Source organism: Octopus sinensis, linkage group LG1, assembly GCF_006345805.1.
Source record: "Octopus sinensis linkage group LG1, ASM634580v1, whole genome shotgun sequence".
Taxonomy (NCBI): Eukaryota; Metazoa; Mollusca; class Cephalopoda; order Octopoda; family Octopodidae; genus Octopus; species Octopus sinensis.
Window position 1 is genome coordinate 137,421,171 of NC_042997.1, and position 18,254 is coordinate 137,439,424.

The window sequence follows — 18,254 nt, forward strand, 5'->3', positions numbered from 1 at the left end:
AGAGAGGTTCTCCACTGTCTCAAAAAAATTACAGCTAAAGTGATATTCCACTAGAAAGTGGTGTTGAGCTGAAATCCTTTCTTGGATCTGGAGAATGCTGTGTATTCTTCCTTGAATAAATTACATGAAGATAAATTTGCTTTCCAACTACATAGTTCTGGGCTGATCAAATCCTTGTGAGTAGATTTGGTAGATAGAAATCGAAAGAAGCCCATTGTACATATATGGGTATCTTTCTTTTGTTCTCACCACTGCTTGATCATCCGGTGTTGGATTGTTTATAATCTTGTAACTTAGAATAAGTACCTAGCTAAAAAACAAAAACAAGATATAACAACTAGGTTTGATTAATTTGATTAAAACCTCTTTAAGGTGGTGCTCCAGAATAGTCAGTCCAATGACTGAAACATGTAAAATATAAAAGATTTATCCATGACTTATATGTTTATCATATCATATTTTACATATAAAAATATCCCTGCACATCCCATACCAACCACTGGTAATGTTTATATAACATGCAAAAATTAAAGCATGATATAAAAGACTACCTAGAAGCCATCAACTATCTCAATGGCCCACAAATGTATTGAATTTGAAATGTTTGAAGAAAAGGCTTGATGCCTGGACCCTGCTGCTAACCCCCAAAGTATTCTTTTTTTCTTTAGCTTTAAGCAGAGGGAAAATAAATCTGCCACTGGACAGGACACTATTACAGGAAACTTTCAAACAAAACCTGATATATATCCTCTGTATCAAAATGGACAAATGTTTTGGTGATAATTCTGAAAGATAATTTAAGAGAATATATACTGGGAAAGGTAAAAAAGGCAATACATACTGTTTGTGATTGTAAATTAGCTTGTAAAGTGGTAATTTGTTCTTCATATGCTTGTTTTGAACTTTCGAAAGCATCACCTTTTTCTTTGAGTACTCTCTTATAATTTGTCTGAAACAAAAACAATTAGAGAAATTAATAGGACTCTTCCAAGGAAAAATGACTTTATCATAGTATTTATGCAGAACATTAATTTTATACCTATGGTCAATGCATTGTCACGTACACTATGAGTTAACAGAATAAAAAGTGGGTCCCCATGCAAACGTAGGAAAATGATTATAAAAATGATGATGATGATGATGATGACTAATTGTAGTGTGCCGATTAATGTTGATATTTGAATAATGCTAGTATATTTTCACTAGTTACACAAATGAACGTATAAGGATATGTGACATTTTCTTTACATGTATGTTGTTACAAATCAAATGACAAAAGAAGAAACAGTAGGTATACTCTGTTCTTATAGCTAAAACATTTTTGGAGTAGTGTACTTTAAGAGCATAGATGACTGAGCAGACAGAGTGCTGCACACACAGCTGTAATAGTAGTTGTTTGAATCTTATCTTTGGCACTGTCTTGTGTCTATAAGCAAAATAGTAACTCTCAATTTATTTAATCCACCTAGCTATTCACAATAGTTATTGTCACTTGGGATATTGGTTGCATCGAAGTCAACTCATCTGCCATCATGATCAATGAGGGAATTTCTAAGCTGTCACAGCCTGATAAAAATAGTAAATAAATTCCTTCAGATCACATCCTTTCATGAGAAACAGATGGAAATATTGGACAATGTAATCCTAGATGCATACTCAATAAGATAAGATGGTTAGAATGCCTTTAATAATAGGCATGTTCATCCGGATTAAATGACAACACTGAAACAAAGGAAGGACACATTTGGAAAATATAATCCTAGATATACAAAATGATGGTACAGCCATGGATGGAATGCCTTTGATCATAGATTTGCTTAGTTAGGCTTGATCTGAGGCTTAACAACAACAATTGGTATAACAGAGTAGGAAGCATTTGTTCCTCAAAATAGTGGAAACACTGTAAAATAGACAGTGGCAGCTTGCAGTGCTGATATCACAAAATGTAGAAAGAAGAACCAATGATCTGTTGACTTGATTTTTCCTAAAATACATTAGGTAGTGCACTTATGACAAAAGGAATCAACAGACTGACTACAACCATAATGGAAATGCTCTCTTTATTTACTCTACAGTTAACAATAATGAACTTATTGTATACAGTACTTAGGTGCACAACTCATCAGAAAAAGGAACCAAAGCTGAAAGAACAGTACATAGAATATGGAGAGAAATTGAACAGTGAAAATGTCTACAAAAAAAAAAAAGGGGTGGGGTGAGGTTGGGGGAACCCAAGGTTGTTAATGCTGATAAGACAGTGCAGAAACAAGTGAAAATTTGTACAACTTGTAAAAAAGAGGTCTTAATTGTGACAGAGCTGTTACAAGCACAATGTCACAGCAAAATTATTCATAAAATTCTATCTCCACATTTTACAAAACTAATGTATTTCTAACTCTAATCCAGAGCAAGTCAAATCATATTTAGCAGAATGGGGTTAGTTTTAAGGTTCTGTCTTGCCAGAATAAGATACAGAAGAGCAAAAGAGAGAATGAGAAGAAATAAAAAAAAAAGAATACAAAAGAAAAGGCTTTATGTGTAGAAGTGACAAAACTGTAGAAGAAATGGTAGTTCAGTGGCAATAATATTAATTGCAGCTAGTAAACAACAAAGCTAATACAATATCCACTGCAGATAATACTGAAGGGTGTCACATGCAATATATATTAAATCTTTAAGGACACACAACATGGAAGAGGTGCAATCATGCAGAGTGCATCAAAGAATGAAAGCAAAATAGAACTGACTTTCAATTTACTTTTTTTATTGTTTACATATATCGCAAGGTAAAGCTTGATAATAAATTAAACTTAACAAATGCTGTTTTGTTAATTATAAAACAAAAACAAAAGGTGTTTATATACCCGGGTCTGAAATGCAGACAACAAGTAGTTTATTTAACACACCACCCTTAAATATTACATTTAATACATGCCAACAAAGGTGCTTCAATGTGCTAGAAATAGCAACCAATTTTCCCTTGGATCACACTTTACCATTTAAAACAAAAATAGGAGACATTAGCTAAATGCTGAAAATAATAAAGAATGATCATGATTGGAATGTTTTTTGATCATTAGTCTACTAAATCAAACTGGACTTGGGGTTAAACAACAGCAATCACATTTGGTAATCAATAATAAATAAAAAAAATTCTTAATCTCTTGATACAAGATACACAAGTCAACAAATTAGATTCTACATGATCATTCAAGCTGCTAGAAACAGCAGCTATATCTACACACCAAATCACCTTATGCATGACATGACAAAGATAATATCCTACATACCTCTAAAAATACAATATGGCCACAGATAGAATGCCTTTGAACAAAAGTCTGCACAATTAAGGGTAATCTGAGGCTAAACAACAAGGTACATTCTGAGCTAACAACAAAGGATCTAAAAGCTTGCTAGACATGCTAAAAATAGCAGCAAAATCTCATTCAAATCACAAACGACTGTCTTAAAAAAAGGACACACTGGAAAAATTAGTCCCTGATTTACAAAAGAGATGGGAACATAACAGATTTGTGTGATCAAAGCAGAGTTCAACCTAAACAAGATTCAGTTTATTTCTGATATTTATTTTATTCAAGTTGTACCTAACAGCTGATCTGTCCACAAGCATTCATAGTGTTAGTACAGTTGTGTGTGTGTGTGTGTGTTGTGTTTGTCCCTTATTTCTGCTTGACAACGGGAACTGGTTTGTTTGTGCCACACCACCCAACATAGCGGTTCAGCAAAATACACCTATAGAATAAGTATCAGGTTTAAAAAATTAAGTACTGGGAGTGATTTGTTTGACTAACCCCTTGAAGGCAGCGCACCAACAGGGTCACAGTTCAACAACTAAAACAAGATATGTATATTGTTATTTTTTATCTTTTACTTGTTTCAGTTATTAGACTGCATCCTTCAAAACTTCCATGCTTCCTGAGATTTGCCAACACTACACCTGATTTTCTCCCCTCCATACACACGCAAGCATGTATCTGACTCATACACTGTTCACTTCCCAGATATTTGTACATTACTGCATATGCTTTATATGCACTTTTGACAAGTTGTGGTGCACCTGAGAACTGTATACAATAATTTCATTATTATTATGTGTGAAATGGAAATGGAATCAGTTGATAGCTACATAGACTAAGGTAAAGTAATGTGAAGCCTGGTTGTCTGAGAGCACAACTGTATGACTGCAACAAATTATGTAATCATGACTATTAATCTTAAAACACACACACACACACACAGATATGAATACAAATATCTTTTTTCGTCAATATATGACAATGATGCAATTAGTGGAATAATCACACAATTAACAGACAATAAGAATCTTCGAAATGGTACTGACCTACACACATTAAAACTGTGTGGGGCTCAAGAGGGAGCCTTTATGTGGCTGTTCAATCTGCTAAAAATGACAGCCAAATGCCCCACAAATTGCATTCCACCAGCTTAAAAAAGGAACATGTTGAATACTGTAGTTTCAAATACACTGTATCTGGTGGGGGGATGGAATGGTTAAGACTGCTTAAAGAGATTTTTAATTCCTGATCTTTTGGACCAGGGTGATCTGGGACTAAACAACAAATTCATGATGAGTGTCAGCCTCCATAGCTAAGAGCCAACCTCCCCTTGCTCGAATACAAAATAATAAAGATATATAATTGAGTTTCAGCTTCAAAGACATGATGACAATTCCACCACTACCACTACTACCAGAACCATATCATCATCATCCTCATCATTAACATCATCAGTTTTATTTGTATGTTGTTTTTTTCCCCACTGTTAAATGCAGCCTGATAAGAGAAAATTTGATTAAAGTACCAAAACCAGTTATTTCCAAAACAAAAAAAAAGCGATCACTTACCAACCTCTCAATACCTAGGAGAGGAGGGAGGGTCATCTGGTGAAAAATTAATGCCTCTAGGCATGCGGTATATATTGTGTTAGTATGATATTATGGAGTAAAGTGTATATAGTATCAGTGACTATGGGTTTTAAATATTTCTGATGATAAAATGAGCATATTTCCTTTCAATAAAAATATTGAGTGTGTGTGTGTGTATGTGTAATTATATATTTATATATATGTATGTAATATAAATGAGCGTGCAAGTATATGTATGTATATGTAAGTGTATGTGTATATATGTATATCCATACACACACATAAACACATAAATATATACATATACATGTACATATATGTATACATACATATTTATATATAGATACACATCTGTATGTACATATCTATATATATATACTGGATGCAATATTACCTCTTTGTCTTCAAAAGCTTTCTTCCCAGACTCCAGTTCTCCAGCTTTAATTTCCAGATTTTTCCTCACTTCTTCCAACTGGGTCTCTACTTGACATTTGTCTTCACAAGTTGCATTATGTTTCTCAGTCAGTTCTGAAATCTGTAAATGTACACAGACTAACTTTTATATCTAGAAATTCTTGCCTTGAACAGATATAATACTTATGTATCATAAATAGTAGATATAGTACTGTTATGTCACAAGTCCAGGACAAACAGTATTGCAGTATGATATCTCCTGGATATACAGTATTATTGAGTCATATCTCCAGCAGTTAGTATTACTGTGTCATACCTTTTGCAGGTACTATACTGCTGTGTCATATCTGTAGCAGATATATTGCTGTCTTACATCTCTACCAGATACAGTTCTGTGGTGATATATCGCACATTGATATACCAGAGCACTAGTCACCACATCTCTAGCATGTATGACACATATTATCTTTGATAATATTATGCTAACCAATATCATATAAATATAGTCTTGTTGTAACAAATCTCTAACAGATATAATACTACTATGTTAAATCCGAAACAAATATAACATTCTGCCATATCTTTAACTTTATACAACATTTATGTCGTTGTTGTAGAGAGGAAATGCTTGAATAGATAAGGTATTGCACTGCTAGCTAAGAAGGCTTTTGTTCAAATCCACTGCAAGTATTTCATTATGAGTCTTAATATGTGCTTCTGTTCATCTCACCACAGTGAATATATCTGAAACTACTACAAAAGACAAACATCACATCTAAGAGAAGGCTTATTTGTGTAATGCCATGAATATAATTTTTGAATGTATCAGAATTCTTTAACTTTTTCTCATTTGATTTGGGATTAAATACCTTACATGAGAGAAGGTATATGGTCTAGTGGCTAATCATCTGGCTCTCAATCATAAGATTGTGGGTTTGATTCTTCATCTAGGGGTTATGTTGTATCCTTGGGCAAGACACTTTACTTCCCACTGTTTCAGTTCACTCAGCTACCAAAGTAAGTATTAAGACTGGCAGTGTTTGGTCAGTGTCAAGTAAGTGTACAGCATTAACAAATCAGTGGTATGACCAAAATCCATCAGTTATGAAGAGGTATATGTCCAGGAGTGGACTACTATATATTATCTATTTTCACCTTGTCTGAATTCAGGAGATTTTATAAAGGACTGAATGTTAATGAGTGAACAAATAAATTATTGATAAATATAGTAAAATACCATGGGAGTTGATAATCATCAGTAATTTGTGTACAGAAAATTGAGAAATGATTGGAAGGCGAAATATAAAAAAAAAGTCTTTTGATGTAAAATTCTATCATCAAGAGAGCCTTACTTTTGCAAGGCTTTATCACATTCCAAGAATATTGTTTCTAGAAGTAAAGTTGTAACATTAAAACAATGTTTATTTTTTAGAATAATACAGTTTGAGATTTGTAATTAAATAGTGGAGTGTAGTTTGGGTTATGTGTGATATGTGGACAAGCTAACCCTTTAGCATTCAAACTAGCCATATCTGGCTCAAATATTCTACTTATTTTATGCTTAAACCATCCAAATCTGGCCTCTCACCCTTACCCTACAATGTTATTCTAAAAATAAACAATTACATGACTGAAATCTTAAAGCTATGAGACAAAGCATGATTAATTCAAAACAATGTGAATAAATAAGCATTACATTTGACAGAATAATTTGAATGCTCAAGGGTTAAATTAATCTTTTATTTGGATTTCTTTGTGTTGAAGTTCAATAAAGCTGAGATGAGTTACAGTTCAGATAGTAGTAAATTGTTTTTTTATTTAATTAATTAATTGTTATTTCTGCTTAGAGTTCATTTGCCTTAAGCTTGTAGCTGTCTGTGGTACAATTAAAGTTTGTAGCTTGTAGTTGAACAGAGTCCATAGCAAGTATAGTTGTTTAGGACATAGCTTCAAAGTACCCAAAATAATTCGGCATTATAGAGTAGACCAATTAACCTATCACATTAAAAGAAGATAATATTGAAGAAATAATATGCTGAATATTGATTTTAAAATAACGTTCAGTACTAATTGATTTTTAAATGTCCCTCTTTTATACTTTTACATGCATAGATAGAAATTCCAGAAGAAAACAGTTGTGATAAAGAGATATTAAATAAAAAAAAAAAAACCAAAAAGATGGATGCAAAACTTTTTTTTTCCTAATCTTTAATCTCTTCATGCTATCATGATTGATAAATTAGGACATTTTCTTATGACTCAGAGAAAATGCTTTTGTAATGACGCTTTTCTAACCAATAACTACTCAGCTAAGTGAGAAGAATGCTTAATTTCAGTAGAACCACCTGAAGAAATTAGAATTATTGCATTTATTTGTATATAATATGCAATCATATATAATGTGTACACATAAATATAGGCAATCAAATCTCAGAACTTGTAGCCAATGCATAGAAAATAAAATATGTGCAGAAAAAGTTTGTTGTGTAAAATAATGTTTTAATTAAAAACTGTATAATAAGTATGCACATACTTTGGTCACAAGAAAAAGATTGCACAAAATGAGATTTTCCTGTACAATGATTACTGATTTTTCTTTGGTAGTACAATGTGTAGGAAAAAGAGTGTCTAGTCAAATTTATAATAATTGTTCTATAAACTACATAAAAAATGCTCATGAATCTTAAAAAAAAAAACAAAGCAAAAAAAATTCAGAAGTGACCATAGAAGTGTCCTTGTTGTAGTCAACATTTTAAAAATCATATGATCAGGATTTTCATGTGGAAAAAAGGTGTATTATGCACACTTTTTTCATGAAAATGTGTGTGTAATACATGCTTTTTCTCTACCTCTGTGTATATAACACAGATGTAGCAAAAACAATACTTTTAGGTCACTAATCAAACTTAAAGCTACTGTAACTACTTAGAGTACAAGAAGTACATTATGTGGGCCATCTCTAACATGTTTTCTATTACATTGAAAACCTGTTCAACCAGCTGATAGGGACTAAACAACAATAACAATACTTATGTAACATCAACTCTATAGTGAGAAATTTCTGTTATGCACAAATTGCATATGGCCAATAAAGAACAAAGGTGAATAGATAGAAAAATATTAAATAAAGATGTATATTTGCAGTTTTAGAAACCAGTGTTTCATGAATAAGACAACTGATAGCTTTTGAAAGGGGAAACAATGAATTTAACAGTATTAGTAATGTTAGTAACAGTAGCAGCATTAGCAGTAGTAGTAGTAGTTGTATTAGCAGTTACTGCAGATTGAATATGGGTTGTTTAGTAATAAAATATTGAATATTATACTTTTAATCACTCTGTAATAGTATTCTGTTGAATAAAATGTGTAGTTTGGACTACATTTAATGTCACTTACAGCAATTTGTGGTCAAACCAAATATTGTTCTGCAAGAACAGTGGATAACTGGAAGATTTCTAGTTTGCAACTAATTGCATCTATCCTAAATTCAAGAGCAAACTGATTATTCTCTTCAACATATAAAGGAAGTCTTTATATTTAGAAATTACTTATAGAAATCAGTTGAAACTTTAAGTTCAACTAATGAATTGTACTTAGGCTTGCAAGTCTAAGGATTCTGCCAAGGTGTTCTTTACAGTTTATGTCTGTGCAATATGTTGTAGCAGAAATAGTCACAGAATCTGTGCTTTTAGACTTTGTTCTAATTTGGGAGAAAATTTATTATTTAACTAGTGTTCTAATTGAAGTCATGCTTTTAAAGAAAGTAACAGGCATGGCTGTGTGGTAAGAAGCTTGCTTCCCAACAACATGGTTCTGGGTTTAGTCCCACTGCATGGCACCTGGGGCAAATGTCTTCTACTGCAGCCTCAGACCCACCAAAGCTTTGTGAGTGGATTTGGTAGACAAAAAATGAAAGAGGCCTGTTGTATATGTATATATCTATGTGTGTGTGTGTACTTTTGTGTCTGTGTTTGTCCCTCCATCACTGTTTGACAACTGGTGTTGTGTTTATGTCCACATAAGTTAGTAGTTTGGCAAAAGAGACCGATAGACTAAGTACTAGGCTTAAAAAAAATCCTGAGGTTGATTTGATTGACTAAAACACTTCAAGGTGGTGCTCTAGCATGACTGCAGTCAAATGACTGAAACATGCAAAAGAATAAAAGAATATGTCTATTTATCTACATCAGCCTAAACTTGTGATATGGCTGTTAGAACATACTTTGTCTTCACATAAAAGAATATCACAGCAATAATGGAATGTTTCAATTATTTACATGAACATAGTTCCATTCACTTCAAATAACTTTGATTACAAATATACAAACACCCTTACAGGTTATTAGGTTATTATAACATTTTGTAAATCCTAACATGTCTTAATCTCATGTTAGGATTTAGACACAAGAATAGTTAATGAAAAAATGAGCAGTTACTATCAGCTTAAATAGCTTGCTAATTATACAAAGCTATCTGTATTAGGCTGCTTTTTCTAGACCTGGGAACATGTAGTTTTAGTACTCAAGACAATAAGGATAGTTTTGTTGTTCTCACATGTGATTTAATTTGATTGATTTCTCAGTAAAATTAGGTTTTTCTAAAAGATGTTTTCTGGAATGACCAAGTATGCCCCTTAAATTGAGAGAAAATTGGCAAGAGCAATTTTTAATTTTTAAGTTAATACTCTTGTATAAATATTAAGACTGCAAGCATATGTAATAATTTCTTAAGCAAGCATAAAGCTTCAGATTTATAAAAAAAAATATAAATTTTAATGTGTCATATTTTCCCACTGGACACAAACCATGTTAAAGAAATACAAGTAAAAGTTTGTCTGTCTAGCTCCCTCTCTTTTACACGAGCACGCACGCACATACTATGATAAAAATTTTTTTTCAATATGGTAGCTCTCAGCAGCTACATATCTCCCAACTGTGTATCAACTACATTTTCTACATCCCAAATTTATCATCATATTTCAAAATTCAAGTATATGTGGGATTGATTGATAGCTTGATATGAACTTTGCATATTTAAAGCTATGCAACAATATTTAAAATACTCAACATCTCCTTGGTCTAGCAATAAATATTCCGTTTCTGATAAATATGCTTTGTCATTCAGCACAACCATTATCAACATTTCAACATCAACTACAAACATAGATATATTTACTAACACCATCACACACATTCATTTCTTCGTATCTCAAATAAAATAAAGTAATAAATCAAGTTCCAGATACAACTTTTTTTTTCACACCTCACTATATCTCACTTCATTCTTTATATTATGTTAAAAATAATTTTAAATGGTTTTTCTTTTAAAACCAATTCTTCTTTAAAACATTATGAACATTTGATCTTATTTGTGTTTAGGTTTGGATTTTACAAATTTTATTTTAAATCATCTAGAGATAAGTTGATAAATAGAAACTTCCATTGACACATGATATTTGTGTTGACCATCATAATATAAACTTGAACATTCTTCATTTTAAATTAAATAAATTCTCTGTATTTAATTGACAGTATGTTTGCAAATAGTGCTGAAAATATGAAAAAGGGTAAAAGTAATGTAGAAGAATATTAGCAAGATAGCCTACACCAGTGAGATTAAGTATATATGTTGGGGAGAGGGACATGCATAAGAAGCAAGCAAAGTTACAACTGAAGCATAGACAGCAATAGGCCAATGCAGTGCATTTGAGCAAAGCAGAAAACCTTTATTTGATATAACAAGTTACTTACCTGTTTCTCCAGTTCCTTTTGAATTGACAATGCCTTCTCCAGCCTTTGTGCCAATTCTTTATTATTCTTCTCACTACTTTGCTGAAGCTGCAACATATATGTACACATTAGTTGAATGACTAATGAGTGACAAGATTTGCAATTGTTTGTGGAAAGGTGAATGAGTTGTGTCATGTTACATGGGTATTGGCATCATAATTTGAATGATGCTATAATAAATGAGTGATGTGGTAGTCAATAGCATTATGTCAACAGCAATATGAACAGCAATTTGCAATAGCAATATGAATTAATAGCTGCTCAACTGACAATGGTTTTATTAATAATTTGATATTTGCTACTCAGAAAAATATTTTGAGTCTACTTCCCTACATCATAAGAATCATGCCTTCTGGGTTTCTTATCTCTCATTCCAGAACCTGTTATTATTCACAGTCTTCAACAGTTGAGGATGATGCCCTTTTGAATACCTTTTACTCCAATGTATTCTTGCCCCTATTTAACATTCATGATTTGAAACTGCTGTTCTAATTATATCAGAAAGGGCACTGGTCTTTCAGAAAAAAATGAGAAAGGGTGAAAGGAAGGTAAAAGAAAAAATGGAATGAGAAAAAAAAAGAAAATTAAGAGTTGTATCCCTTCAGCCCATTTGATTCAGAATTAATATGGTTGGTATAATTAAATGGGAATGCCAAAGTTAGTAAAGCTGCATGCTTAATCTGGAGAGGATGGTGTTTTCCAGTTCAATAAAAGAAACTTGTATAGAATTTAGGAGGTCAGTAGAGTTCTTCAATCTAAAAGTATGAGCTCTTTCAGCTAAATAAAACCTGCATCTCTTTGATTCATTAATGTAAATCATGGATCATTCCACAATGCCCACATTGATGGTACATGGTGTGCATTTAACCTTCAGGTCCTAGATATGGCTAGCTAACTTTGTGGCCTTCTGTTTCCTCATACATTTTGATGATTTAATTACAATTATGTTGAAAAAACCCCCCAAAAAACAACGAACTTTTGAGACTCATGTGATTCTTGCTATTTTTAGCATACTAAACGACCATGTAGAGGATGAACAAATAACCTTTGAATTTGTTTGAAAGAGAGAAATTAAAATTGTAATAAAGTAATGAAATAAATATATTGAATGAAAAAATAAAAACTCACTTTTTCTAATGTTTTTGCCAAATTGTTACATTTCAATGAGCTTTCTTCTAAATTTTTTTTCGTAGTATCAAAGAGCTTTTCAATATTTTCAGAATCTTTATTTTTCTGTTCAAGTGTATTTATCTAAAAAAAGAAATGCGATGATATAATATTTACAATGAAAGAATAATTAAGTAAATGAATATGCATGTTGTCACGATCAATGGTAAAAGTGAGGCTTTGGTTATTAAATGTACAATTATTATGCTTATTGGCTAGATCATCCCTGTGGATCTATCCTTGATGAATACATAGGTGCAGGCATGGCTGTGAAGTTAAGAAGCCATGACCAACATGTAAATCATGTAATATTAGTAAGTGAGAAAAGCTTTGCTTTGCTAAACATACATTGAAAGGATAAATTTGGATTTTAGCTGTTTATAGATTTCAATAAGAATACAAGAAATATATTTCTCTTTCTTGAAATTTTTGCACATAAAAGATAAAGAGATATAAAAGATATAAAGATATAAAAGATATAAAGATAACATATTTCACTCATATGCAAAGTTACCACTTACACTGGAATTCAGTTCTGCTGATAAGGTAGCAATTCTGGCTTCAGATTTTTCAAGCTTTTCTCTCAAGGAACTATTTTCTTTAATATTTGCTTCATTTGTCTACAATAAATTCAAGAAACAGCTTTTCTTAATGATGTATTCAACTTATATACAAATAAATTATCTATTTCAATTTTGATTAATTTATTAACACTAAAGAGAAACACAAGTATAGAGCATTATTATTATCAAGGATAACATTTAAGAATTCTCAAGTTAATTCTCGGGGTTGTAGTAGTTAAATAAACTTTTATAAATTAAGGCCCCTGTAAGGGGTATAAAAGATGAGTTAAAGCTAAAGGAAAACTTGAGATGAAATAGTTTTCTTTTCAGACATTAGACTTGAAATTTAAGCTTCAGAAATGAAATTACGCAGGCTAGGGACAACAAAGGAATAATCTGCTTTGTGTTATAAATAATCTTTGTTGTTGGCAGCAAACTGCATCCAGTAGTGTCATTTCACCTTGTCCATTTTCACCCTTCCAACATTGACAGGACAACCAGTCAAAAACTTGGGGAAAGTCTTTGACAGCAGACTGGAGAATACTGTTTCCATTTATAGAACTAGCAAAACGTCTTGAGAACTGGCTTATCAGAGTTGACAAATGGATTGCTCAGCCTCTTCAATGCTTGGGTATAACAGCATGCCATTCTGCTCAAGATTTTGTGGCCTCAGCCATTATATGTCGGCATGTCAACTCTGGAAATCCTGCAGAGGAAGATGAACAGATTTTCGAGGAGGTGGCTTGGCTTAGCAAGGAGCCTGTATGAGTTACCCAAGATCTTATGACTCCCATTCAGCAAACTTCCAGAGGGCTAACATGCCGTAGTGAGATCCAGCATATTAGATTTTCAGATTTCTAACCAAGGCTGTCTACAACAATTTACCAAGTGCATCCATAAGATGTCTCTTAAAACTGAATATATGTTAATATTTATACGAGACAGTATTACTGATCTATTTCAGTTAATTTTACCAATTGGTTTCACACACAAGTTAGGAGATAATTTAAGATGGTACTCATCAGAAAGGCTGGCGTAAAGAATATGGCCATACTTTGCATGCCAGCCCCTCTGATGAGCATTGCCTTAGTTTTCCTTTAATTTGTATGTGAAACCAATTGGTAAAAATCAGCTATAATGGATCTATAATACTGTATAAGATAAATGATATACTCACTCTATTGATAAATATATGAGTGCCTGTTTTTTTCTGACTAATGGATTCTTACATGACCTATGTGTGTGTGAGTGTGTGTTTCATATTTATATATATATATATATATATATATATATATCTTCAAAATGGAGATAAATACCATTTCTCCATGTGATCAGCTTGAAAACACATACTAGAAAAAGTGTAGAAATATGAAATGAAACAGGAAAAAAGGATCTAGATTCTCTGATGAATATAAAAATGAGGATGATGATGATAATGATTATTGCTTTTTAGCTCTAAGACAGCCCAGATTAAGCAAACATATATTCAAAGACATTCCATCCATGATCACTCCAGTCTTCTACATACTGAAGAATATACTATCCTATGTGTCCTGTTGTCAAGAGATTTGAAGGAGCTTAGGCTCCAATTTGTAACAGGCTGAGCAACCATGTAGAGGCTCCTTCATTAATGATGATGAAGATGATGTTAGTAATGGAGATGATGACAAAATTCTTTATAATAATAAAAATTAAAGAAAAAAACCTTACTTTATTCATTTCTTTTGTTGTTTGCTTCAATTGTGAGGAAGTTTTCTTAAAATTTTTTGTAATTTCTTCAATGTTCTGTTCCAGCTGACTTATTGTTTCTTCTTTCTGAGCCAGTAGTTTTCTCTAGAGAAGTCAGAGAAATACTAAATGAACAAAGCAGTCATCAAAATATTCAAAGATTCAATAATAATTTAGTCATTTGTAATTGTATAAAAATAAACACAGAACAAAAAAAAAAATAGCATTATCAAATTAGAATTAACTGTTAATTGCTTGGACAAATTATTAAAAGAAACAGGAGACAGCCAATCTAATTAGCCAATATGTGTCTCATAGTAATAAATATTAATGGTTATATGTGATGATTTGGTGAGTCCCATAACACTCTGAAACAGAGGTCTATCAAACATTTCATCTTTATGTAGTACACAGAAAACAAGTTAGCTTTGCAGAATCCATTCCTGTCTGAGCTAATCCACAGGAAGAATTCAATGTAAAACTCTGCAATATAAGCTTATGATGCACTTAGAAGTTTATAATTCTCACTATTTACACTGTTGTATCTATTTACAGCTAGGCAGAGTCTTGGCTATTTGAGAGTTAAATGTTTTGGTCACAGATACAAAACAGTATTAGTGACAAGATATGTATAAACAACTAACGTCTTGATTACTTATCTGGTATCCTACCAATTTGGCCTAGAAGATTGACGGAGATTATATAGTGTACAATGATTTAATAGAAGAGAGAGTCAGAGATATTGTATGTGAGACTACTTTCATCTTCAGTCAATTCCTCAGGAGAGACCATTTTGTTTTTGATTCTTTAAAGAAATATCAGAGGAAGACAGAAACTGAAGATAGATTTGATATACACTGAAGATAAATTCAATGTTCACAAAACATAGCTGCAATATTCAATAAAGAAAAGTTCTAATGATCCATTATGACAACAGCAATGTCCAATAGTAGTTTCAAATTTTGGCACAAAGCCAGCAATTTTAGTGGAAATGGGTAAATCAATTACATTGGCCCCAGTGCACAACTGCTACTTATTTTATAAACCCTGAAAGGATGAAAGGAAAAGTTGATCTTGGCAGCATTGAGCACTGTTCAATAATGACGACTGCAATGTTCAAATAAAGACAACTGCAATATTCAATAAAAATGGCTACAGCTGTCATTATGGCAAAAGCTATAATTGTTATGAAAATACCAGACACAAGGAAATCAGCATATATCACAGTGAGATTATATTATTGACAACATACATTTTCATCTAGTTCTCGTTCTATTCCTGAACACTTCAATGTTAACTCATTGTTGAAGTTCATCTGTTTCTTCAAGGCATCATCTAATTGATCATTTTTGCTTGTTTTACCTTTGAGTTCTTCTTTTTGCTGTAATACAGATAAAAAAAACCATTTAATTTTGTGATTAACATTTAGTAAAATTCCTAATATAACAACCTTTCATTTACTTGTATATTCCATTGTTCCATTTTCAATGATTAGAACCAGTTTTGAGCCCCTCATATTTAATGACAGCTGGAAAAGAATTGAGACCATTGTCCAAGGGATCATAGTCTGGTTCAAAACTTTTGGAATAAACCTCATATACTAAATTATATTAATGTGTCTTCCTATCACAACTCCTCAAACACTGGTATTTAAGATTGTTTTGAAAAGAAAACTCACAGATATTCTTGCTATTTCATCACGTATCATCTACACATTTTATCAGCTGCAGTTATAATTGGTCCTAACCTTTGAAACTGTCTTGAAGACCATCATCTACATTTAAGCCAACATGCTGCACAAATCTTTCTACTTTTCAGCATCTTCACTTTGTGCATTTCCTTAAACCCTAATCTATATTACATGCATAGTTTCATTCTAAAGACTATCCCCACAATTAATTGCAATTTCTTTCTGATGTATATTACACTAGTTCTCAATCTGTTATTAGAAGTACAACTGTTTTTGTCCACATTTAAAAACCAAATATTAGTTCATGGGCACAGAGTTCATATGGTTATTTTACATACATCATTACCTTTTAATTCATATCAGGTAAATTTCATTTGTTTTATTCAAATTTAGAAAACTGAAATTAGTTAATGTAGATAAAGATGAAAAAAAAATCCAAACAATGATAACCTGTTCTATTTCTTGTTTAAGTCGATTAATTTCAGTGACCTTCTCCTCCACCAAATTGTGACTAGTCTGTAAATGATTTTCCAGATCAACTCGTTCTGTGGTCCTGGATGTTTCACTAGCTAGAAGAAGTTCACTCTAAATAAGTAGAAGAGAAAAAGAAACATTAAAGTTACACAATATTTCAGATTTTATAACAGCATTCCTTAAAACTATTTATACTATAATCAATTAAATGCGAGTGAATTTATCAACAAAAACTACAGAATTTGTTATTTTTATTTATTTATTAATTAGTTGAGATTAACATTAATAGGAAAATGGTAGACAAGAAGAGATAAGCTTCATAGCTGAACTAAAAATAAATGAAGCGACACATGCTTAACTTCTGATTTCATGTCACAACGAAAGTCATCTTGCCTTACATCCTCCTGCAGTTGATAAAAATTTGTACAATTGACTATATCCACCTCTAAAATTTGTATCTTGTGTCAATGTCAGAAATCAATATAATTCTCATTGACAGTTCTCTACAAATATGAAACTTCTATAGATTTGCCAAGATCAATTGACTTCTTTTTTAGCCATACTAACACTTTGGAAGTTATGAAAAAATACATGTCATTTTATTAAATCATGTCTTATAAAATATATATATATCTTATAATATAAATAAAAAATATGAAGTGTCTGGTACGACATTGAGGAGTGAAGACAAATCAGAAATTGTGAGAGGAGGTATTGAGTTGGTCAAGATGAAGGTGGCAACTAGTAGGAAGAAAAGTTATTGAATCTATAGAAAAAGCAGAGTAAAACAGTATCTTTATAAGCCAGTGATTGCAATGTGTTATTGAGCAAATCTTTGTCAATGAGCTAATTGGCCTTCTTTCTTTTTTTCTTTTAATATGTGGGCTAAGATATCTGTGTGAGTGGCAGCAGTACAGTCCCAGATACTTGAGCAGTACTCCAACATTCAGTGCATTTCATGTTTGTAGATGAACTAATTTCTTATTCTGAAGAAGAAGCCTAGTGCAGCATTGCCAGTATAATAAATGTGAGGTTTTCCATAGTATTTTGGAGAAAAATCTTCTATTATAGCTTTGGGATGACTAACGCCTTATGAATGAAATGAGTAGAAGGAGACTGAACAAAAGCCTGTTACATGTGTGTGTATTTACTTTCCATATGTTGTTGTATGCAGCAGTTTGATGTTACGTTTGCATCTTCTGTAAATAGTAAGTCTTGTAGCTTATCAATTTCGACATGTGAAGACCAGTAGAGTAAAAATAGCTTACTTGGAAAAATACAGGTGAGTGCTGGTGAGACAGAAGGCAACCAGTTGTAGAATACTGCTATGATAAATCTTGCCCAACTCATGGTAGAAAGGAAAAAGCAAACATAATGATGGTGATGATGATACAAGGAAATTTGTTTTTTTTCCTGCTTTCATGGACTCCCGTGACTCTCTATCACCATCCAATTCCATTATTATGAATTTGAATTGGGAGCTTGAGTCATAGTGAATCTTTCATTAGCTGAGTACACAATGA

General features: G+C 32.1%; 1 protein-coding gene across 3 annotated transcripts in view; it reads right to left on the bottom strand.

The window, feature by feature from the left end:
* LOC115212816 (early endosome antigen 1) overlaps positions 1 to 18,254 on the bottom strand; it is a 101,459-nt gene that overhangs the window by 24,447 nt on the left and 58,758 nt on the right. For 2 of the 3 annotated variants that reach the window (XM_029781552.2, XM_029781562.2), the window contains 8 exons: positions 16,708 to 16,842; positions 15,820 to 15,948; positions 14,550 to 14,672; positions 12,798 to 12,896; positions 12,238 to 12,360; positions 11,071 to 11,157; positions 5,301 to 5,441; positions 842 to 949 (listed from right to left, as the gene is read on the bottom strand). In XM_029781552.2, coding sequence (XP_029637412.1) covers positions 842 to 949; positions 5,301 to 5,441; positions 11,071 to 11,157; positions 12,238 to 12,360; positions 12,798 to 12,896; positions 14,550 to 14,672; positions 15,820 to 15,948; positions 16,708 to 16,842 — 945 coding nt within the window. The remainder of the gene's footprint in view (positions 1 to 841; positions 950 to 5,300; positions 5,442 to 11,070; positions 11,158 to 12,237; positions 12,361 to 12,797; positions 12,897 to 14,549; positions 14,673 to 15,819; positions 15,949 to 16,707; positions 16,843 to 18,254) is intronic. The other variant, XM_036505136.1, reaches the window with a different exon arrangement.